This window comes from Falco biarmicus, chromosome 4, assembly GCF_023638135.1.
Source record: "Falco biarmicus isolate bFalBia1 chromosome 4, bFalBia1.pri, whole genome shotgun sequence".
Classification (NCBI taxonomy): Eukaryota; Metazoa; Chordata; class Aves; order Falconiformes; family Falconidae; genus Falco; species Falco biarmicus.
In genome coordinates, this window is record NC_079291.1 from 28,748,051 (window position 1) to 28,772,980 (window position 24,930).

The 24,930-nt window shown below is 37.2% G+C and overlaps 1 protein-coding gene across 7 annotated transcripts in view; it reads right to left on the reverse strand.

Moving 5' to 3' along the window:
* The window catches only part of ITGB8 (integrin subunit beta 8), a 69,158-nt gene that overhangs the window by 34,255 nt on the left and 9,973 nt on the right, over positions 1 to 24,930 (reverse strand). For all 7 annotated transcript variants that reach the window (XR_008821254.1, XR_008821253.1, XM_056334734.1 and 4 more), the window contains exons 2-9: positions 19,722 to 19,807; positions 16,872 to 17,046; positions 13,868 to 14,114; positions 11,899 to 12,064; positions 10,017 to 10,175; positions 4,995 to 5,090; positions 4,811 to 4,900; positions 2,049 to 2,183 (exon numbers count right to left, since the gene is read on the reverse strand). Coding sequence is in view for 5 of the 7 variants with exons in the window: in XM_056334730.1 (XP_056190705.1) it covers positions 2,049 to 2,183; positions 4,811 to 4,900; positions 4,995 to 5,090; positions 10,017 to 10,175; positions 11,899 to 12,064; positions 13,868 to 14,114; positions 16,872 to 17,046; positions 19,722 to 19,807 (1,154 nt within the window). In the remaining 2 variants the exon portion in view is untranslated. The remainder of the gene's footprint in view (positions 1 to 2,048; positions 2,184 to 4,810; positions 4,901 to 4,994; positions 5,091 to 10,016; positions 10,176 to 11,898; positions 12,065 to 13,867; positions 14,115 to 16,871; positions 17,047 to 19,721; positions 19,808 to 24,930) is intronic.

Here is a 24,930-nt window from a genome sequence, read left to right on the forward strand (position 1 = left end):
CCTGCTGACAGAAAACAACACTTCTTCACCTCCTCACAGAGAAAATATAATCAAGAGGAAAAGGCAAGAAAGGAGCCCCTGAGAAGCAAATACCTTTACTATTTACCATCAAAGAACACAGATTTCCAAATTAAAAAAAAAAAGAAGAACCTAAGAAACTGATTACATATGAGGTTGAAATTACCCGCAAAGACTAAGACCATTCATCTCTCATCACTGTCTCCCTACCCCCCCAGCTGCACCCCCACACAAGAACAGCCAAGCCCTTGGGGACAATGGTGGCTTTGTGGTGAGCGGGGTTGCGGCTGCCTACACGGACAACAGGAGAAGAATGCTATGCACAAGCATGTGCTTAATGTCATATTGAGGGGGCACAGAGGCTTTGTCTTGCCCTTTGCCTTTCTTCTTATTTCTCAAAATGCATCACTACACACATAAGCCCTCAGCTGCATGAGACCCTCTCGAGCAGGGGACTTCTTCCCTTCAGTTACAGGGCAAAAGTGTGGCTATGTAGCAATTAATTCATATGGCAGGTGTGTATCATGAAGGGGGGACAGGCTGCAGCTAGAGAATGTGCTTTTTGTTCACCACAGAGCCCTGCTAGGAAACATCATCTTCGTGCACAATGCAGTACTGGAGGAATGCAAGGGAGATGAGAGGGGATAGCAAATCATGTCTTGGGTACAAATTGTAAAATTTGATGGGTCTGAACACAGCAGCAGAAAGATTAAACGTATTGCGACTAAATAACTGCAGCACTGTGAACGCTGACACTCACTAATAGCCGAAGTTAGTTTTGCACCCTGAAGAGGCAGGATTCTTCCTGAATATAATACACTTTGTGTTTTGGTAAAAAAAGGAAGGAAGAAGGATTAGACAATGAAAGGAATGTGAGAATTAAGGAAAAGCATTTTGCCTGTAAACAAATACTGAAAGGAGGATTTACGGTTAAAATAAATTAATCTCTTGAGGATGGCTCATTTTCAACAGCAGTAGAGGTTTAGGACCACATGCAATCTTTTACAATCAAATGCCTTGGCTTTTTATTAAAAAGAAACAGATATAAATATTTTTCTTTTCATTAAACAGAACAAATTCCAGCCCTATTTCTTATGACATGCACAGGGAACAACAATGGAGAATAGAGTTACGAAGAAAACCAGCAAACCTTCCTTAAACTGGAGAAGCTAATCAGCTGCAAGTCACGCAGACCAAATTCAGAAGAGCATAAAATACATCTAAATTAATGTATTTAAAATTCAGATATTTAATCTACTGATTAGTTTTGCTATTTCTACACACAGACACAAGCAAAATCATACCAGCTGAGACATATGTACATGTCAAGAAGGAAAGAACTCCTTGACCCTGCTCTCCAACAACACAGACCTCTTCCTGGCAAGCTCAATGGATTACTCTACTAGTCCAAGCAATTAAATAAATATATCAAGGATGGAGAGGTTGTTCTGGGAAGAAAACCATGTTCTTTACATTAGCCAGATATCTTCCCCTGCGTTTTCATGGTAGATGATGCTCCAGTTTTACAACTCATTTAATACTGTAGGCGGCACCAAACCAAATGGGGATAAATAATTTTATTAATTTGATTTATAAAATAACTAATTAAAATAACTCTGACTGTGCATGAAGACTGCTAAAGCAAGGAAAGGGAAAGGTGGCATCCAGTACAGACCCAAGGAACACAAATTCCAGTGATTCCTTTGTATGGGTGATTATCTTTCAACCTCTTTACGTACAGATTTCACCACAATGAACATGGTCATTGTGCCCAGTGGAGGACAAAGCAGGGGAATTTTAATGGACTTAGCTTTCAGGAAAAGCTTTGAGCCTTAGTTCACGAGATTAGTGAGAATTAAAAAAAGATTCAGGAAAAGTAAGACCAGAGAATAATAGAGAGTCTGTGATAATTAATCATATGAATCCATTTTCAGTTAAGCAAATCCCTAGAAGATTTCACACCACTGAAGCCAAACCAAACAGAAAAACAAGTATTCCAGTTCCTTGAAGAATGAGAGCTATCAACATACTTCTTCATTATATCCCACATTTTTACATCCTTCCATGCCAGTCTTCTTACTTCCATCAGGACAGATCGCAGTGATTTTGAAATGAAGACCTTGGATCTGGTTATCCACTTGAATTTTCACTTCAGAGATTAGTTTCTGTAACCAGAAAACAAGTTTTAGTCACGTTGCATCTCAACATATAATGTGCATTAGTGACTAACACCAAGTATGGCGACTATGTCTGACTGAAAATGCAGAAAGCTTGTCTGTGTGAATAAAGGAATGAATTAAAGCATTGTTTCCCATATAAAGACCCGATTACATTCCAAATACACACAGCCAGTGAACTGTTAATTCTGATAAAAAGGATTACATTTTCCAGATAAAAACATTTTCAGCTTTTCTAAAATGGTTTTGAGACTATTTTTTGCAATTTGAATATCTATTCTAACTGTGTGCAACAAAAACTGCTTATTGTTTAAGAGACAACACTGCCTTTTAGCCACACATTTAAAATAAAAAAGTACACATACATACAACTATTGTTATCCAGCAGAAAAGGTTCCTAATTGACTTGACACTTTATAAAATTCTGATATTTTGTATCTGTCTTGGAAAAGTTTTCTCTGAACAAACCTTAGGATGACTGAAAGCCTGTTGGGACTATTCTTACTGACTAACTTCAGTCAGCTAGGACTATATAAGTCAACAACTGGTTGATTCCCTCTAGAGTTTGTTGCAATATGAAATAATGAAAAAGCTAGCTACTTTGCAACTTGTATTTACTACATGCTCTAAAATGCTACTTCCTTCCAAGAAGAAATGTTGCTTCTTAACCTTTTAAAAATTCACTAAAGCTCTGTACAAACTTGTAAGCTGAAAATTGCACAAAGATATTATTAAAATTCCTGGCATATTACTATTTAAAAAATTAGTTTAGTGGGATATTTTTACTGCTATAAATGGCTATTTAATTACATGAATCTGGACACATGTTTATCTTAGTAACTTTTTGAAAATTAGTGACTCATCGTTGGCTTTTTAGACAGGGATTTTCAGCCAGGGTTTTCCACAACTAAGCCTAAGGTTTCCTTGCCTAGAACAAGAGTGCAAGAGGCCCACTGTCATCGAACATCAACACTATATTTATTTTCTTATCTAAGTACTTTTGCTTTCAAGAAGGCAAAACATTCAAGCCCTGTTCACCATGTGTTTGTATATTACAAGCCCCTAAAAGTATGATAAAAATCTAAAACTATCAAGTCCAATGAAGTTTAGGATGGGAAGGAAGATACTGTCTAAAAAATGAAAATAAGGCAAGAGCAAACTGGGGGTGGATGGAGCAGGAAAGTCCCACAGAATCTTCCATTGAACTAAATAATTATTTTGTAAATTTTCATTTCCTCTCCTTGAATGTTTGCCCTGCACTGCGCTCTGAAAACCAGGATACAATTTAGGATGGACAGTGTAAAAGTGCCATGCAAAAGGATATGATCATCAACATTTTTTGCCAGTACTTTCCTGCAAACCTCCATATTCAGAATGAGATTTCTTGATTTTATAAGAGAAAGTACAGTATCAGTGAGAAGTCCTCTGCAGTTTGATCACACCTAACCTCCTCTGCTTTTGAATGTATTTGCCTTCTACACAATGTTTCCAACATGACAGTAAGAAAAATGTGCACAAACCCACTCTATTGACTAGGAACAGAGATGTGACTTGGTTCTTCGTTATAGCCAATTTGCTGAAAGCAAACAGCCCGATTTAGGTGGTTAACCTTGTACAATGGAAAATTTCAGCCACCATGTCCAATAAATTAAAAATAATGTAATACAAGTTCATACCTTGCATATAGCTTTGTAACCGATTTTTCCAGCTTTTGGAACCTGCATTTTTGTAACTTGCACACCTTAACAGCATTCAACTATTTAACCCATGATGTTCATTTTGATGCTGCCCTGTGGGCTCCCTGTGCCGTACATCAAATGTATGCTACCTGGCTTCATTTTCAAAGCTGTTTATGCCCCCCTCTTCCCAGGCTATCTTTCATTCATTATCAAGATGCCAATTTCCACTTTCAAGCTTCCATTCCCTGTAAAGCATTTGTGGAAAACAACTTGATGCTCTTTCCCATACTATTATTTTCTCTTTCCTGTACTATTACTTTCAGTTGAGAACTCCAGGCAAAATTTCACAAAGCCATTTCCATTGTTGCCTCTCAAATTCCTATCAAAACTCTTCTTTACTGTCACACCTCAAAACTCCAAGTTATTACGCTACTTCATGCAGTGCAAATCCTGCTTTCCACAATATCCACTGTTGTCAAACTATCTCATTGTACATTCCCACCTGTTGTCCATTTTCTAAGAATGATGCTGTAAACCCCTCTAGATACCACACTGTCTTTTTGCTCTGAATTCGTATGGTGCCTAGACAGTGGTGTCTGGTCTGTAGCTAAAGAACTGAGATGCCAAAATTCAAATAAATCAGGCATTTCTTTTGAAGTTATATGGCAGCAGGTGCAGACAACCAAAAAAGCGTATTTAGAAGCATCCTGAGAAAGGAAAAAGTGCTAGCCCTTGGCTTTGAGACCTGACAGCCTGCGAAATTGAGAGCTATCGTGGGATAGTGTTACCCACCAACCTGGACACTCATAAAAGTAGGGAAATTATCCTTGTGGACTTCAGCTTGAAACCAGGTTCCTGGAAATTCAAACTTTAGACTATGAAAGGTGAAGAATCCCTGTACAAATATGGCGTACAGCATTGTCACTCTCATCATACCTGATAGGCCTCCACCACCAAGTCATTGAGATTTGCTGCTTGTGATTCTATCTGTCTTGCAACAGTACCAGGCAACAGAGGTAACAGATCCTATAAAAAATACAATCATTTATGCACAGTTTTAATTTTTAATATAAATATTGTGCTTTCAAAATTGGAAAAAAAAATCAGGTTTCTAACCTACTTTATACCAATGGAACTGGCTTCCTTGAACTGCAAAAATAACGTTGATGTTATTGTCAATCAATTTTTCAGAGAGCTGCCCAAGAGATGGATGCTCCTGCAAAATATAACAGAAAATAAGACTGCAAATTAGTATGGAAAAAAACTTATTTTTCACATATGACACAATAAGGAATTCCAAAATTACCCCAATCCTTATTTCTAAATGTACAGAGAATTGCCAGGCCTATATCCAAAAGAAGGTGGGACCAACCAAATAAATGGATCATGACAAAAAAAAAACCCATCAGGGCATCAGCCAGTCTGTGACAGGCTTATCTGTTGTCAACTATGCAGGGATGCTGCACAGTGGGAGGACTCATACAGTACTATGTATTGGTTTGAGTCTGATGCTTAAGAAATATGGATATAATGTTGTCCATGGCCCACCTAGAAGAATAACAAGATTCCTGAAAATGACAGGTGGGTTCTTGTGCAAAAGGCAGTGAGAAAGTACAACACCAGGGCACCAAGATAAGGTGCACTTCTTGGAAGAGCAAGGAGCGTAATTAAAAGTTTGTTTCTCAAAAATGTATTTTGGCACCAGGGATCAGACACATCGGCTAAATGCAGCCACTGGGTCAAGTTCTAGCAGTGTCAATATTCTGTACGTGTCTTACTTATGGCTGACAGCTTTCTCCTTCTCTGTATGTTCAAGACCTGCCTTATGAGTGATGCCTCCAGTCCTCACTGTGACGACCTGCTACATTTTCCTGACCATGCTTGTGCTTGAAGAAGGTAGCATGACTTCCACGTCCCTCCCCAGTAATGACATTGCTCTATTTGGTGAAGTACCTATGACGGCATGTCCTGTGCCAGTGACCTGCCCTTCTACACTTCTCATTGATAGATCTGACATGGATTTGAGAACAAGAGGTGCACTGCTATCCCTTCATCCAAGATCTGGGGAAGCACAAGGCTGGCTGTGTGGTCCCAGTGGGCTTTGTACACTTTCGTACACCCTATGTGAGATCCCTCCAGCTCCAGTACTCTAAAAAAACTGTATCTGAAAGTCACCGCTTATTTACCATACATTTGTGAATATTTTTAAGAAGTAAATTCAACACTTAAAATTCATGACTAAGCATAAAGAACTGACTGGGGCCTTGGCCTGTGTCTCCCCTTACAGAGATTGCATCTGAACACCTCCGGTTACATCAGGTCCTTCAACCTCTTTCCCCCACATACTTCTGCTGTCTTTATCTGTCTGATATACTTAACCATCTGTACCATATTGTCTTGCTCTTGTACAAACAGTTTCCCTGCACAATTCATTTCTCCTTAGAGTGCCACTTGTTACTCAAGGCACCCTGCAAGTCAGCTGCTCTCCTAGCTGACTGCCAAGACAGCTGAGAAAGTTATGCAAGGGGACAAAATCTGTTTTCCATCATATTGCACCATTATAAAGAGCCTCATATTGAAAGAACAAAGGAGTTTCTTGCTGCAGTTTGATCTCAGCCAGGGTTCACGCCTCTCTCAACTTTTCTACCCTTTGGTAAGAGATTATATTCCTTAAGATAAGTCATGAAAGGTAGGTAACAGCAATAAACAGGCGTTCTTACAGCTCTAGCAGGGGAATATGCCATATATGAGAGTCCAGCAAGTATGCATTCCCACTATGGAGCAGTTGTGGGTGAACTGTTGTGGCAAGCAGTGGCACTGTTGTCATTTTCAGTAGCCCAGAATGCTAAGTCCTAAGCCCTCCTTCCTTCTCCATGGTCACAGAGCACAGTGGTGGGACCTCCATTGTACTGCCCAAGCCTACAGGCCACATGCAACTGGCCGGCAGGTCACAGACACACCAAGTAGTCCCAGGACATGGGTGAGTGAAGCCAGATGTTCTGCAAATACCTCCTGCATTGTAAATGTGTGAATTGACAGATCATGAGATGGTGGTCAAATAAGTCAACCTTCTTGCTTAAGACATGATACTAGACATGTCGAATTCCAAAAAAGTGGCTGCTCAACATCTGTGCAACTAGTAGTAGAGCTCTGGGATCAGTGGTATCAGAAATGGGTTTCCAAGCCCTCATGAAACAAAAACTTGTTCAGATCAAGCTCACTGAAGTCAAGAGATGACATGCATAGATGTGCAAGGGTTGCCGGGACTGGATCAACAAACTACCTAGTCTGCTTACAAGTATCTACTTATCAGCTCTTAACTAGAGTGCCCAGCTTGGTTAGCAGTACATTAGTCTCACTTCAGATCAGAAAGAAAATGTTTCTTTTTATTACAAGAGAGTTTAAAAAAGGGCATCCACAGACCCACTCTGTCTTTTTCATTTTAAGCATGTAAAGAGATGACATAAGGAACTCTTGGTCATTCACGGAACCTCACTTTGCTTCCTATGAAAACCTTGCTGTACTTTACGTGTTTTTATCTTATCTCTTCCTACTAGTGCTAAGGTGAATGTGCTTTCATTTTAGATCATCTTTCCTGTTCCAATTACATAATTTGTTTTATTATTTTAACCTACTGTGTTAAGCTGAGAAGAGAACTAATACAGATTAACCAATACAGTTAACCAAGCACAGATCTAATTAAAATGGACTAGATTTCTTTCATGTCTTATGCTTTTTTGCTGACCTCTGTGCGACTGCTTAGCAAAAGTTAGAAAGAAACAGGCAGAAATTAACTAACTGGAAACACTTCTGATGTAGAGGCTAAGCTTACACAAATAAATAAAGCAAAGTCCTCTTAAATGGCACAAGGAGAAAATGAAAATACACCAAAATGCAATCTTGTGAAGACTTCCAGAAGCTAAGAATCAAAGTAGAAAAACAATGTGATAATAAATGGCTCTTTAATTTATCATAGCACAACAAAATTGCATCAGTAAGGAATAAAAAAGCAAAAATATGTTTCATATGATGTATTTTTTAAAAAACTGACAGCCTTTCATGACATTTCATTTAAGTATCAAATAGTCTTTTTTTTTTTCTCCTCCTGATTTTACTTGTTCTTTATTGCTCTCTGTAACTAAAATAATCACATATACCACTGAGAAGAAAAAAAAGCAGGAAATGAGTACACCTACCATTACTACTGTGTCATGACAAATCTACTCCAGAAAATATGTAATTCTGCATGCCCACTGTTATGTAGGTGTGCCAGAATTAGCCCCTGGCTGAAAAAAAAAAATGGGCTAGCAGCCAGAAGGACCAAAATGTGCCACCACAGATTTAAGCATCTTTCAAGGTCATTTAATTTGACTGGCTAAAAAGACTATTTTATTTCATAAAAGCTATCAATAGAAATTATTATGGAGATTTCTTAGTCTATAAAATCTTATTCTAGTAAAATCATGATCTTTCAGACCAGAATCCAGAGTATCAATTAAAACACTTTCTTCAGTCAGCCATCAATCTATCATAGTTGCTTAGAAAGAGATTCATTAATTTTGTCTTTATTTTATATTGGTGAGTTTTTCCAGCTGCAACAGAAGTTAATTTCTCAAGTTGGACAGAAAATAAATATAGGGTTTTTTTTCTGAAACAGACAATGTCTTTATTACCAAAGGAATCCTGAACATCAGAGAAAGATTTGTACCTTCATCAACTGTTTAATAAGCAGAGCAAAACTCCTCTCATTTATAGCACTGCAACCGGGCGGGTGGGAAATCAAGATAGGGACACCATGACCTGTAAGTATGCTGTGCTTTGGGAAAGGAAAGTTTCGGCATTATCTGCATTAAGGAGAACGAAGTAAGGGATTGTTTTTATTTCAGGGACACTGTAGGAATATTGAAACTGAACAGGCTGGCTAGAGGGAAATAAATAATCCTGACATCTGTGAGGGAATATCCAAGAGGTGATAAGAGGGAGTATATGAATGCAAGAACATCAGATATTGGAAATCCAAACAACCTTCCTGTTAGCACAGGCTCAGCTCCCTCCTCCACTCAGCAAGGTCCTGAACACCCACCAATTCCCAGAAACCTCCTGTACTTCATGATCACACACCATACAGCATCTGCTTCATGCTGCCCCACCATCCTTATAAACACTGGTTGCTGGGATTAGATTCAAGTCTAGCCTAATTTACATGTAGCCCTCGCTGACTTCACTAGCACATTGCTGGCTTGGGCTGAACACAGGCTATATGCTTAAAGTGCATCTAGCACTGAGAATAAAACTGTAATCTGCTCTAATGGTACCACAGCTCATATTTCTGCTTTCTGGTGATTACATGGCAATTAAGTAGTGATTCATGTTTCTTAAATAAGTGATTCATATTTACTTAAGGAAATAGACAAAGCAATTTAAAAGTACAAATCTTAGAAAAAAAATATCCTTTTTTCCAGTCACTGAGTCTTGAAGGAATTGTTTTGAAAGCTAAAAATATCTGCTGAAGGCTTTTTATTTTGCTACAGTGGATTTAATGCAACTTTTTGCACAGGTATGTATTACCATGCATTGGCTTTATACTGTGAGTTTCAAACATATTTAATGCTACATCACCACAGCAAAGCTTTGTGGCACAAGAATATTTTCTAGTCCATCATGGTTTAATTAGATAATCACTGTGTACGTCTTCTGTTTTACTCTTACCAAGCTTTTTCAATCAATGTGACTATGCATCTTCTGGCCATAAATCATGACCACTACCTTTGTCTTATTAGCAGGATTGTGCAATTCTTACATATTACTGGCTGCTTCTTGTGCAAAGTATCACACCAGACACTTCCTACTTGTCTTTTATACAATGTGTGTGATTTTTATGAGATGGTAATAAAAAACCATACCAAAACCAGTGACATATCCTCTGCTCTGTACTGCTGTCTCAGACTCCAGAATACTTTATCCCAGACAAAAAGAATGTCAGTATTTCCAGGTGATTGATTCTTCATTTCACAACTTGCCTAGCTGGGAAAATACTATTCCAATAACTGAAATAAAAGCAATGCTTTGACAGCAATCTAAAAACCTCCTTTACAGTCTTACACTGCTTCTCTGAAGGCAGAATCTATGACATATACCTTACCATACTCGTAGCTTTGATGTACACATTATCTTTCAAATGACAGTTTCCATCATGGGGAATTACGATCCCTGCTAATTTACTATCAAGTGCCAGATGGGAAGTTTGATCTGTCATCACAAGAAGCAGTCGTTTTGCTTCTTTACGCCATCCAATATGGCTCTAAAATGAAAACAAAATTAAGCATAAGAAAGCAGTAACTACATATTTTCTAAACCAATAATCAACAAAATGAAAAATGAACGTGAAAGTCTATGCTCAGACTCATTCCCTCCTAGCTCTGAATCGGGATTAAGCTTCTTACAACAGCAGGGATAATAAGTACAGAGGGGTGTGGTGTCTTCCAGCTTACACACTAGGCATCAGCCTCCCTCAGACAACACTAGACAGCATTCCCCCAAAAAAGGGGTATTTTAAGTTTTATATGTAAACAGGTTATATTTTAAATAATCCCAGATTCTCCTCCAGCACCGTAGAAACTTCTTGCTCTTAAAACTCCATCATTTCACTTTGTCACTTCAAGACTCCTCCTACCTATGTACCTCACAGCAACCCGAATTTTAAAGTAGCTTCATGTCCTAACCTGCTACCTCTTGCAACAGTGATGTCCTGGTTAAAGCAAGATGGAGCATGTTATAAAGTTCTATTGTAGGGAAAATGAATGCACATTAATATAAATTATAGTTCATGATGGTCATTATGAATGGCACATTGTTCTCATCCATTTTGGTTCACAATTCAGTTAGCAGGAAAGACTTCATTCTCATGAATGTTTCCATTCTATTGTTTTTGGAAGCACTTATTCTAGAGTTCACATGTCTTAAGTGTGGAGTATGTCCAATGAGAAACACTGAATTTTAAGGGATTTTTCCAAAGCTCCAGAATAATTTGTGATCACAATGTCTATGAAAAGTGGCTTTTATTTACCTGTTTTACCGCTCATCAGAATTTGAAAATAAAATTGGGCCCAACTTCATTTTTAGCAGTTTGGATTACTTTTTGTCCTTAAATCATTCTACTGCTCCAACAACAAGAATATGAAGATACACAGGATAGAATTGTCCTGACATCATCCCAAGAGATGAGAAACACCCCAAGCCTGTGATCTGGACAGGAGTTGAACTGCTTTCTTTAAGAGGACAAGGAAAAGTAACTTACAAAGCATTAGCAAACCCACAAATTGGCCAATTTTCATAATTTCTATTGCAGTACTATGCATAGAAGAAAAACAACATGTAAAATAGCCCTTTAGAGCAAGCAAATTCTTATCATTTAATATGCTTATACCTTGGGAACTACTGATGCAAATCTTTTCCATCCTTTTCTGCGTAGAAAAGATGGTGATGAAATTTTATCGGTATATGAAAATTAATTTTTAGTTGATTTGTATTGATTTTAAATATAAATTCTTTAAAAACTGAGATAACATTGAAATGCATTTGTTTTCCTTACCTGCACAAGCAGATACCAAACTGATCCTTCAGCTTTCAAATACATTCTTAAGTAGAAGAAATGTCAAATGGTATGTCTTCACTTAGGAACACAAGGAGGGCTTTAATGATTTTTGAAATCAATTTTGTAATTGACTGAAATTAATACATGTGTCTCTTCAAGCAAGAAGCAATTGCTTTCATCATCCATCCTATGTTGGTTAGGCTGGTTAAAGCCAGAATTTGAACAACATTATTAACCAATACTGACAAATATTTCCCTATGCTCTCCTTTTTCAGTTTCAATGGGAAACAGAAGTGTATAGCTAAGGGGGAAAGGATGGAAAAGGAGGAAGAAAATATTATCAGGCCTAGGACTGAGCACCATTGTAACCAATGTGTATATATATCTGTGTCTGAACTACCTTTTAGTCTTTTGTTAATAAGCTTCTTACCTGGCACACAGCTGCCTGGAGCATCGCATCAAAACCTCCTTCAGGTGTATCAATATTCCCAGAAATTTTTTGTTTATTCACTGCATTTCTGAATTCTGCTATATTGTCAGTTAGGGATAGCACATGAATATAACCATGAGGAGGCATACAGTCTAAATTATAATCACTGTACAAAAAAAAACAACAAACAAAACAAAAAACCAAAAGTCTAACACATTCCATATTTTCCATTTGAGGGAGATATAAATATTGCATCCCTACCAACCCATAAATCCTGCTACTAATGAAGAGGTATACATGCACAGTAAAAGCAACACTTAAAAAAAGAACAACTCCACATGAAATGAAACTTAGTGGGAATTAGTTCTAATTTATTATGAACAAATTTTTGGGGGGTATTTTATGTGAATTTATATAATATAACTTGATATACTAACAGTACATATATAGTGTTTCTGTACAGAATGAAAAGAAACACAACGTGAGTGATGGTATGATCTCAGAGAGTATATGATCGCTTTTGGAACATCTACGGAGCAGGAAAGCTTTGCTTTTCATTATCTTGAGAAAGGGCTATTACACTGCAACATTAAGACCCTTTAAAAGATCGCTACACAGGCTACTGGATCAAAACTCAAATAAAATTTAAGTCCCTACCTTTTCTAGTAGTAAGTAAATGTACATAAAAGAAATGTTGAGAGTAGTGACAGTTACCTCATTAAAGGGATGGGAAACTCCATTTTCAGTAACATCTTAGTTGTAAATGATACTTTTTGAAATTATGTATAAGGGAGAAAGTATGAAGTTTGACATAAGTAAGCTAATGCCACAGCACTTACACAGTTCGTTGCTCTGTGACCCATTTACATTACAGCAGTGGAATTTACAGCACAAACTGAAGTGCTCTTCTGATTCAGAGATGCTGAGCAGGTTTCAACTCACTTAACTTCTGTTGCATAAAGTGTAGGCATCCAGACTAAAACCTGCCAGCCCCCACCTCAATTCACAGTCAATGAAGAGAAACTGGCACTGTAAGGATTAATACCTCTGCAGATGTCTACTTCTAGGCAAAATGAATTGTGTCGTAGAAATGCTAATTTCCACTTCATTATATAGACAGTCTAGATGACTGTTTTATACATAATTTATATCTAACGAATTCCACTATTAATGCCCAATTCAAAACCCACTGAAACAGACTTCACAGAACTTTGGATGATGTCTTCCCAGGAAAGATAGTAACAAGCAAGAAGGTATGAACAGTTAATATTCACTTTTCCAAGAATTATGGTTTATAGAGATTTGAATTTGTTGTGAATAATCTTGTTCTCCAGGGCATTTTGGAAGTGATCCCTCACTTTATGTAAGTGTTGAACGCAAGGTATAAAAGACGTGGTATGAAAAAAGAAATGCAAGCCAGAACACCTTTCTTATTTAAAATGGGGGTTCATTCATATTACAACTGTGAAATTAGATCAGAGGATCACTTTTGTTCACTAAAGCTGAAAGAACCTGCATCACATCTACAAAAGCAGAGTTATAAGAAAAGAGTTAATGAATACATGATGATACTCCAGAAAAGTCCTAGGTCAGAAAGTAAAAAACTTTGTGAATAAATCTAGGCAATATATATCGAAAATAACTAAGAACACAACAGTTAACTATAAAATTAAATGCAAAACATATTCAAATCTACCAAAGCAGCATGTTGTTTGGCATGTTTTGCTGAAGAACGTAAAGCACATTTTTTTCTGATACGGAAACAGTTTTTCTGGAATCACTCAACGAGATATTTCAGAAGTAATCATTGTATAACAATTTTCAGCATTTTCTTAGGAACTTTGCTGGAGAACCAAGGTATAATGAAACAAAGATAGATTTTGAAGAACCTTAAAAATAAATATGCATAATGCATATGTGTGTAATTAAATAATTTCTCAGTGGTACAGTAAATATACAGACTACATACCTGCACTGGTTATGGATTCTGCCTGGATGAATGCTAATATAGGGTGACACAGTTTTATCCACATAGGATCCAAATCCAAGTCGAAAATCAAGAGAAATATTCGCCATCTTTTTAGATAATGCAAATCCAACGGAATTTAATTTTTCTATGTTGTTGTGCATAGAGGCCGAGACATCAACTAAATAATAAAGATCCACAGGGTATTTCTCGAGAGGACGAACTTTTAACATAAAGTTTGCTTCATTTCCTGATTCAAAGGAAACAAATAAGTTTATTTACTATCTTTGAATGGACACTCTTAAAAATACATCTATTTTTGCAGCACAAAATTGTTTGTGTCAGCAAGCAGAAAAACAAACAAGAGATCCTCCCATGAGTAAAGGAAACCTTGAAGCATCGTTCAAAAATAAGCCATAAAGGGGCTTTCTGCAGAACATCTTGCCTTTTTTTTCCTTGCAGGAGCACTGTGCAATTTATTGTAAAAATCTGACTTCTCCCTATTCTCTTTTAAATTCTTGGTTGTGCAATCCCTTTGGCATAGTATCAGTAAGCAGTTATGACTCACAAAGGACACAGATCTGCATACAAATTGTGGTCAGTCTTCAGGGTTGACACTTCTAAGTAAGAAAGTAAGTAAGTATATCCTGCCAATAGTTTGTCAGAGGAGTCTGAAATTATATATGTACCGTAAAGACAGCACAGCCTGGAAAACTCATGTAAATTATGCTTCAAATTTATACCAATCTACTTTCAAAGATTTGATGCAAAAACTTCGTAGGATCAAAATATTTTTTTAAAAAAAATAGGTTTTAATATTAAAAAAAAAATCCATCTTTTGGCATATTCAAAACAGAACTCTTATTTCAGGATGACAAATGTCTGCCTCTCCTGCAGAACCTCATCACATTCTTGTATGTAAGAAAACTGTTAATGTTTTGGAAGCCACTAAAAATAGTCCCCATGCATTTGCTTGCCTAATATTCTGTAATGCCAGCAACAAGAATGAAGTGACTGGAGTATGGGCAGCATAGGTACTGTCATGCATGACTCCAAATTGTTCATTATTTTATGTCGTCCAGAGTGTGAGCTCACAAAAGAAATGAGGGAGTAGGATCTTTGTGTGATGAATGCAGAATCTAATTCAGTATAATGCAATAAAGATACAGCAAAGGACAGGAGGAAGGGAGACATTATAGAAGAATTATGCAGGTTTTCAATAAAAGCTGTCTAAACACATTCAGAAACAAATTCACTAAAAAAAACCCACCAGAAATGTGACTTCTCTATTCATGACATTTACTAGTGCATATGACATTGCTAGATAACATAATTAAAGTACATGTAACAAAGGTCTCACCCAGAAAAGTTAAACATGCAAAGTACTTTCTTCCAGTGGTCTTTGAACATAATCCACCTGAAAATGTCAGGATTTGTTTGTAACAGGTGTTGCATGAAGAAAACAGAATTTCAGTGTGCTGTAACTTAACGTGTTTCCTCTTTGCCAATGTAAATTGAACTACTTTTTGTAAATGAGCCTTGCAGGTCTCCAGTTTGCACATATTGATACGCTGAGCGCAGCTTCTATTTTTTTCCCCACATAAATCCTGACAGCTGGGTATATATAAACAACGACAAAACTTCCCAGTACCAAAACAAAAACTTCTTTGTCTGCATGATTATACTCTATCAAATTTCTGTTTTGAAGCACAACTATAGCTGTATATCTGTGTACTTCCCTGGGGTATAAAATATGGGCAAGATGTCTATACATCTAAAGTTATTCTTCTGAAGCCCTCAGAATTTCAGTCTTCTGCCTCCCTGATGCAAGAACATCTGCAAAGCATATGAAACCCCAGACTTAATTTCACTATTTACTAGCAAAAAGTTTCATTAAATCAAATTTTAGAAAGCTAAGTTTTTTCTATGACTCCAGTATGCCTTTGGAAATAAATGTGATTACAGACACATCCAGAGCTAGCTTGGTTCTTGAGACCATTTCTCAGGACAAAGCAGGGTATCAGTTACTTCTTTGGAAAGACAATGGGGAAAGGAGAGGAACTGTTGATCTTACTTTCTCAGTTTTATTACTATAAAGATGGAAAACCAGGGTTCCTTTGTGCTTTACACTCATGTAGGCCCTTCCTTTTCCCCTTGTAATTGACAGAAAATTATGTTTTATACAATGAAAATCAACAAGATATGTTTCCTCTTCTCTTGATGTTTTTCTACCAAAGATTGCTCCCTCTTAAATGAAATATTTTTTTCTCCAACTATTGTTTGCATAAGAAAGAAAAAAAATAAATTTTATGATATGAAACATACCCTGCATCCGTTTAGATCACCTTCCACTTCTGTTGCTGGCTACAGCTATTTTAGAGCCAGAGAACAAACATTAATTTAACTTGAGTTCAGATGAGGGCAAATAGATATACTAGAAAATGTCAGATCCGTAAAGGGACTTGTAGGTTTAATTAGGGCCAGTTGTCTCACGTTTTATAAATTAAATGTTAGGCAGTGAATACCTAAGTCTCCTTTAGGAATCTGGTCCTTTCTCGTATATTGGCTTTGGTGTCTTTGTTGTTGTCTAATCAATACACTTCAAATAATCAAGAAGCTTATCAAATGATAGAATTAAGGAATTCTAACTCAATTTACTTCCAGTAAGGAATACAGTTTATATGCATGTAAGGGAAAACTATTTGTGTAAGTGGCTAAAGAAAAAGAATCACGAAACCACAACAGAAAACAGAAAAGACTACCTAAAATACCTTTCCCACTTATTACTTGCATTATTCTGACCTTCAGCTGTGTTTGACAGAAACACTTCCTGCCGAAGACTGTACTTGAATATGGGAGCAATACCATCATGGTCCTACAGTATAACGTTACAGCATTGTTCTTCAAAATAACTATTCCAGACACTTCTTCAAAAAGTATCTGTACTTAATACTATTATATTTAGTATAAATGGACTATAATAGCAATATGTTAGAGACAACCCAACCTGGACGCAGTTGGATCGAAACTTTTCCTGGTGTCACTTGTGTATTTGTTTCATGGTCACTGGGTATTGTGACACGAACTGTTGGATTTTCTACAAAATCTGATTGGCAGCCTCTTTTCATTAAGTTGAAAACAGTGTCACAGCGTCCCTTCTGTGTTGCATCGGCCATGAAATCCTGTTCAGACAAAAAGTACAAAAAAATCTGAGCTGAAAAAAACCCAACTGTAATATCTTCAAAAGAAAAACAAAATAATACTCTTTGAAACAATAAAATATGCTACTATAATTGCATAAATTGTAGAACGAGTTCATGGAAGCCATATGTTTCTAATAAGGGCAATTACAAAATATTTAAATTAGAAGTTAAACCTAATTGCCACAATTACTTTTTTCTACAAAGGACAAAACTTTTGTATGAGAAAGAGGATCTTGCACAATCAGAACAAGCTGACTTTGGAGAAAAAGGAAACTATGTACTGTCACTATGTCACTAAAAATGTTCTGTGCTATGCTATGAGTTAGCTATAGCAAGAAAGTGTCATTCACACAACATCAAAACAGATTAGTTTTCGGAGGAATCCACTGATATTGTTACTCAGGCTAATATTTAAAAGTAGCAGCAGAAGTCAGCTTTCGGTTAATCTAACCTGAATTTGTCTATCACAGAGGTTTAAGTTTCACCCCATACCCTATAGCAAATCTAAAGACCAGCTGGACTCTTATTTCAATCCCCAGAAAGAGGAAGCTATGTCTACGGGACTGGACAGTTTAAGATGCCACCAACAGAAAAAGGCCCTGTAACAACCAAAAAGTGATTATTAGTAGGATGATCTCAGAACCAGCACATCCTCTGTTGCAGTGAAAAGGGCAAAGTTGCCAAACTTGTGCCAACATGATCCAATGCAAAATTCCTTCCTGACCACAAATCTGATAATTAACATGATCCTGATCATGCAGTGAAGAAAAGACAAGATTCTTTGTACTCTTTCAAAGCATTGGTCCATCCCAGCCACAGCTGGGGACCAAACAATGGACAGCCTCTGATATTTCAGAGGCAAATGGGGAAAATAAACAATCAAAAAGTGCATACAACCAACTGTGTATTAGAGAATAGTCATCCAGACCCTAAAAAGGCCAGAGAAAGCCCCTGAAGAATGAGATTCAACAGTTATGTATCTTGTTTTTCAAGTTTCAATCCATTTTTGTAGTCTACTTCTGATATATTTTTTCCATAACCTTGAGGACAACAGACACTGCTTTTTTTAGGTTACTGCTATTTATATACCCTTTTTGATGTATATACATTTCAAAAAGGTAGATTTTAATGTGTTTAAAGAACTTAGCTAGTCTCATTATTATTACTAATGACTGATAGATATGTAGCACTTTCTGTAGTTCACTGTGTGGGGGTGTACAGTCAAAGCATCTCAACAGTTCCTCGCAGCTGATTCTCTCATTAAAAATATTGTTTAAATGAAGCAGGCATGCTAAACTGAAAACTGCTCCTGTAACTTTACTCTGGAAAATTTCCACCTGCATTAATATGGGATTTGCCATTCCACAACTATGGACCGTGTGTAGGTGAACCAGCTCTCAAAGCGCAGTCTCAGAGGGTTTGAAACCCCCCCGGGTTTCGTGAACAGCTCTCAGGGTTGACAGGAGAAGTTAAGCAAGAGAAGCAGAGCAGAAGTGAAACCTGGTCAAATCTGAGCACCTAGTTAGAAGGAGACCTACTGCAGCTCCATGGCACTGGAAAGCTAGCAAGTGCTGTTCCATGATAAATACAGATGTAGCAGGATAAAACTGTACCTTCTGTAAGAGAGGCCATCAGGGCACAATAATGGACCACTCCACATTGTAATCCATTGTGCCATCTACACATGCCCTAAGGTGGTTCTTCCAAAACAAGCCCTCCGTGCCTCTATCCATCCTTGTGTTACTTATCCCTATATTTTTGCAGACTAATCATTCCAAGACACAATACCTCAGATAAAGTTACACCAGTGCCTTACATCCCTTATCTTCTCCAGGCACACTCTAGGAACTTACCTACCTCTTCTGCTAACCTGAAAGCTACTACAGATAATTTGCATGTGACTTTCAAAAGCATATGAGCTTGTAATTGCCAGGGATAGTCTTCACCTTGCTCCTCTGAAGTGCTTAAAACAGTCCAGCCTTACTTCAAATCATGTAATCAACTGTTTTCTTCTGTCCAGCCTTACTTCAAATCATGTAATCAACTGTTTTCTTCTGTCAAACAGAACCAGAAATTCTTCTATTCTTATAGTTTGCAAAGCAATAACAATTTCAGAATAATTCTTCCTATTTTCTGTGATAAGTCTCAGAACTGACAGCTTCAAGTGTCAAAATAAGAAAAGTATCATTTTGACCATTTGTGACAGGGTCATAATATATGGTGAAGTCAAAGTTAACCCTGCTGTTAGTAAAACCTTTTACTAAATGCAATAGGCATGTATGTATACACTTGCTTCGTTATATAATGAGGACAGCATAAATTACTGATAAGTAATTTTGCTTTTGAAGCCAAAAACTACTGAACTCTCAAAGCTAATATAAGTCTGCCAAAGCTGTCTACAAAGCAGATGGAATGCATTAAAAAGTTCTCACTTTTTTTAAAATTACTGCAATTTTCCAAATAAAAGATTGTATTTTCTCCTTTGGAAACAAAATATATTTCACACTATTTCTCACGTTCTCTCTCCAGGGGTTGTTTAAAGACATTCTTGCTATTTCTCACTATAATTTTCACAGTTTAAAAGCCTTTTATCTTTATAAAGATCAGAAGCAGCTAAAATATAAAGTCAAATGTAAATAAGCAAAACACCATACCTCTTGAGCACACCATCCACACTCCGGACCCAAAGCAAGACACTTTGTGCATGTTACTGCATTTGAAGTGGCACATCTGTTTTCCGCTGCAATGAAACATAAAACCAAACATTCATGATTTATGATGATATGTGGGAACTGTAAAATACCTAATTTTAAACAAAGATTTCAAAAATTACTTCACCACATTAAGAGTGATGACAATGTATCCAAACAGAAGTAAAACAGAACAAAGGCAGCCCGGTGAAGGAATACTTGCAGCATTTTTTTTAATCTAGTCTAGAACTGTATGTACAGATTGAATGAAACTCCATTCTCAAAGCCAAATTTTTAAGATCCTGATTTAGAATAATTCTGAAGTGAAAGTTAATCTTTGGCATGTACCTTGCTGATTTACTGCCTAATAGAAAAAAATTTACCAGGTAGCTTATCTCTTCATAGACGTTTTCCTTTTAAGTCATTTACACTTGAATGAGTTATTCATTATTCACTCCGTATGGAACCCAAAATATTTTCTCACCTTCTATAAATATTCCCCCTCTGCACTTTCTGGAATGAATAGTTTCCCAGAAGAGGCAGATATTATTATTTTTTTTTCAGAAGCGAATACAAATTTATCCAACATTATGTGTGTCACAGATTGAAGACACATCATTTTATACTAAACAACTGCAAAAAATGTGCCTACTAACAGGTCTACCAGTGAAGTCCTTTATATCCTTTTCACATCTTTGTTTTATAGGTCATTGCTTAAGTTACTACTCTTTGCTATGAAACTATGGCAGTAGGAATTGAGAAGAGAATTTTCGAGGGCCTCGGTCAGCTCAATTTGAATGTCAGCGTTAGTGCATCCTTTCAGCACAAGACTCTTGTAGACCAATGCGCCTCTACACCAAACAGAAGATGCCTGCCAAGAGTTGTGCGGAAGGCACATAATATGACTCTTCAGTGCCCAGCACAGTAGTAGTGCTGTTTAACAGCACTGCTTTGTGGCATATTCAGCATGGCATATTATAAAACATACTGGAAACAAACAAACAAAAAAAGAATTACTGCATACTGGAAAGTCTAGATCTGTTAATTGGTCCATTGTGATAATGTGCATATCATCATATCAAAACAGTTTGAAGAAAGGTTTTTCATCCAAAGTTTTGGCTGCATGTACTGTCTCTCAGGCTATTTCTTTCCAACCTGTAGTAGTGCAAACCATCTTCTCTTTCCAAAGTAATTAGAGCAACTTCTCATAGTAAAAAGCTGTATCAGGCTAACATGTACTACAATATCTTTATTTAACTGATGTCACCTATGGAGTCAAAGATGAGATCCCTTACCATATGAACAGCTAGTGCTCAACAGGTCACTCTGAGTAACTGATGATCCAAAGAACTAGTGACGGCTTGCAAATTAATAGTATCAACAACATATATACCATTATCAGTATTAACAAGATAGAAAGGCCTAGTGCAGCACAATTGCAGCGTTATACTGATAACACATATGTTTGTGGCAATTTTGTTCATTTCAAAGGTAAGACATATATTTATATTTTATATAAACTGCTGTTGACAATTTTTGCCATGCAGGCAATCTGAGAAAAAAAATGTATATAACAGGGTGAGCAACTCTTACAGATATGATAGAAACAATAAGCTGAAAAGCAGCCCAGGAAGGTGCTGGAACAGAGAGAAAACTGAGTAAAAGGTGGCAGAGGTGGGCAGGGATAAATAAAAGAGGAGTCACTAAGGACAGAAAAAAGAACAAGACAAAATCCAAAAGGTTCTTGTGTGTTATAAAAACAAACACAGCAAGTTTGATTTGGATGTGAAATGAGAGCAAGCTCATTCAGCACTGACACAATAAACATTTTTGCATTTGTAAGAAGATGGCAACAGCACTTTATGTTCTGCAGTCTGGAAGAGCAGACCTGGAGGCCACAGAAGAAGTTACCGCAAACCACAGGAGAGAAGAAAGATGAAGATTCCAGGTAGGTACCAACATGCACAGAGTTGTACAGCTTGCCACAGATGCCTTTCTAAACAGTATTGGTAAAGTGCAGACACAGGATAAAAAGTTGTTGGAGAAAAAATAAAAGGAATGTAATTGTTCTTGGCACAGAATCATCACTCCCATCTTCAGCTTGATACCAAAGACAGTAGAGATAAAAGGCATTACAAGAAAAGGGGAGTAAAGTGATGGATGCAGTAAAAGTGTCAAAGGACAAGGAAAGATAAGAACTGCTGATCTGCAGCATAACAGCGGCTAAAGACCACCATGGGGCAAAACAGGGAGGAGATGACATGGACTTTCAAGTTACCGGTCAAGTTACCATCCACCATAAGAGACAGAGCTGTTGTGATAAGAATAAATAGTTGACAGGAAAAAAATGAGAGACCTGTGTTTCTAACTACACAGATAAGGAATAAGTCAAATTAATTCCTGTTCATCGGAATCAGTAAACCAAAGTAAACCAAATAATGAGGTTGGCCTAATTAATTTCCTGCAGTAATGTCTGGGACTCCTTTCTTAAAATGTATAATCCTATCTGCATAACACACTTTTCCCAAAATTAAATGCCATCGACCATGTAACAAAACATTAATGTCTTACTGTAACGTGCACTTGCTAAAAAAAAAAAAAAAAAAGTATGTGCCTATGGCTGTAAAAACTGTACCATATTTCCAGATGCATTGGAAAACTGACTGAAGAATAACTGTCCAATTTTTTTTTTCCTGTACGGTTGGTTTATTGAATGTATTGAAGTTTGATTTAAGTTTATTAATACAGACTGTCTGGTAAAATAGTGTGTGGGGGGTAGTGGTGGTGGTGTGGGGGGTGTGTGTGTGTGTGTGCGCGCGCACGCGCGTGCGTGTGTGTGTGTGTGTGTCTTTCTCAACCGCTACAGCAGAATCTTAAAATCCAGTTTGGATTTTCAATGTGATCATGGCAGAAGAAATGCTTTAACAAATGAGATACACAGTATTGCTGGATGCAAATCTCTGCTGATAACTCTCCAGCCTCAAGAGCTCCATTTTCGCAACATGAAGTCACGGATTGGCAATTGACGAGCTTGGTACCATTGGCTCAAAAAGTTGATTTTTTTGGAATAAAGAGAAACTTGAAAAACGTTTATTAATGCCCGAGACACACACTCTGGCTACATCACTACTGTAGTTCCCAAGTACACAGTCCCTTATATCAGTAACATTTATGGACATGCTTTCATTCATGTTTATTATTTAGTTGTAAGTCTACTCTAAAACTGAAACTGATTTAGTATAAACGTCTAAGTTTCTTTTAAAAATCATATGCTAGCGCAAGAAACATTTTTTTTATGAGCTGGCTTAAAAAAGAACTGACATTTTTCCTGCCACTTCACCAAAAACAGAGTCCAGACAAGACTGAGTTACTGTTCAGCCAAACCTAAGGGCAAGTTTCTACTGGCTTAGTTATAGCTCATGTATGCCAAAAGGTATTTTCAACAAGGGCCAGATTTTGTACTGGGAACTGCACAGGCACACACATGTAATAAAAAGTGAGTGCAGCAGGTTAAACTGCACTTTTCCAGCCTCCTCCAGAAAATACAACTGTGCTCCAACGACTGCAGCTATTTACAGTGATCACAGGTGTGGCAAGCCTAAACTCTCAGCAAGACAAGACAAATATCATATGTATTATAATCATATCCTGCCTCCCTATTATGAAAATAACTTTATCGTGATCAGGGTATTTATCTCAGAGATGGAATAACAATAACACACACTGGCGTTTGAGAGGGGATGTTAAACAGGTTTTCAAGCAGACAGCACTTTGCTGAAGTACAGCCAGGAATTCGGATTTATATCAACTTCACAGTTGCTACATGTTTGTGCTGGTTTTGGAGTGTGTACCACTTGCCTTCTTAAAAGAGAAAGCTAAAACATAACTAGCATCTTATACCCCATAGTCTTCAGACTAACTGAACACTAGCTAAGGCAAGAAGATGTGAAATTATCTAGCTTCTGCAGAGCTTTTCCCTTATATTCTGCATCCAATCTTGTTCCAGGGCAGCAATCAGCCAGGCTGTCCCTCTCCGCAGATCATGTGGCCTTCAGTAACTCGTGTGTAGCATCACTTATGAGGGAAGCTGCAGCTTTTATGCAGTATACTGCAGTTCCCTTCACCTTTCTGTCTTCGGGAACTAATCAGCATGACTCCTGCAGAAGTGACAGCCAGTACCTGTCCCAGCTAACACACAGCTTTCCAGTTCACTTTGGCTGAATGTGCAGATACAATGAAAAGGACTGTAAAAATGCTACAGAGGGGGAATTTTTTTTCCGTGATAATTGTGTCTGACACTTAGTTGCTCAGATTACAAGGAAAAAATGAGTGCCTCTGCTTTAACTGCCAATCCTAAAACCTAATCCTGGAATTAGGGTTTTTTCCCCCTTTTTCCCAAACAAGCAATAATTCTCTCCACCTTGTGTGCATGCCATGCATTAAAAACACAGTTTGTCACCACCAGTTTTTCCAAGAGGGTTACAAGGTATGCCTCAAAATCAGCTTTAAGAGGTATTCACCCTTGCCCAGAAAAGGAGATTTCAACTTTAATACTGTACACCTATTATGCTTTATAATAAATGTCTAGGATTACTTGAGCAAAAATACTAGAGAACTTTTATTCCCTCTTCCTTTTTTCTATTACATACTGGACTTGTTAATTGGTTTCACTTCTCTAGTAATGGTGGTCCACTTCAGTTTCACTATTCAGACAGAAGCTAAGCTGTCTGAAAAGCTGATTTGAAAATACTGTTTACCAGCAAGAGAAGCAGCAGTAAACCAAAACTTGGCATGTAAGAGACATGTGCTTGCTGAGAAAAAGATGTGTAAAAGAAAGGTACAAAACATGACTGGCACTGTTAAATCCTGAGCCCTGGAAAAGTACTTCTGTAAACGTAGCAAGTGAGTAAGGGCAAAAATACTTCTGTACACATGGCCAGTGAGTAAAAAACACCTTTCCATTAAAACAAACAAGCAAATAAAAAGCCAACCCCAAACCAAAGAACACCCTAGACCACCTTTTTCTACTAGGCATTCAAGAAAAATAATAAGAAATCAAGAAAAATGGAGTATATTGCAAGAGATAAACCATAATGTGGTTACAAAGAAAGTAAGAGATATAAATGAGACATAAATAAGGTATATGTGCACATCTGGATAAATGCAGTGAAAA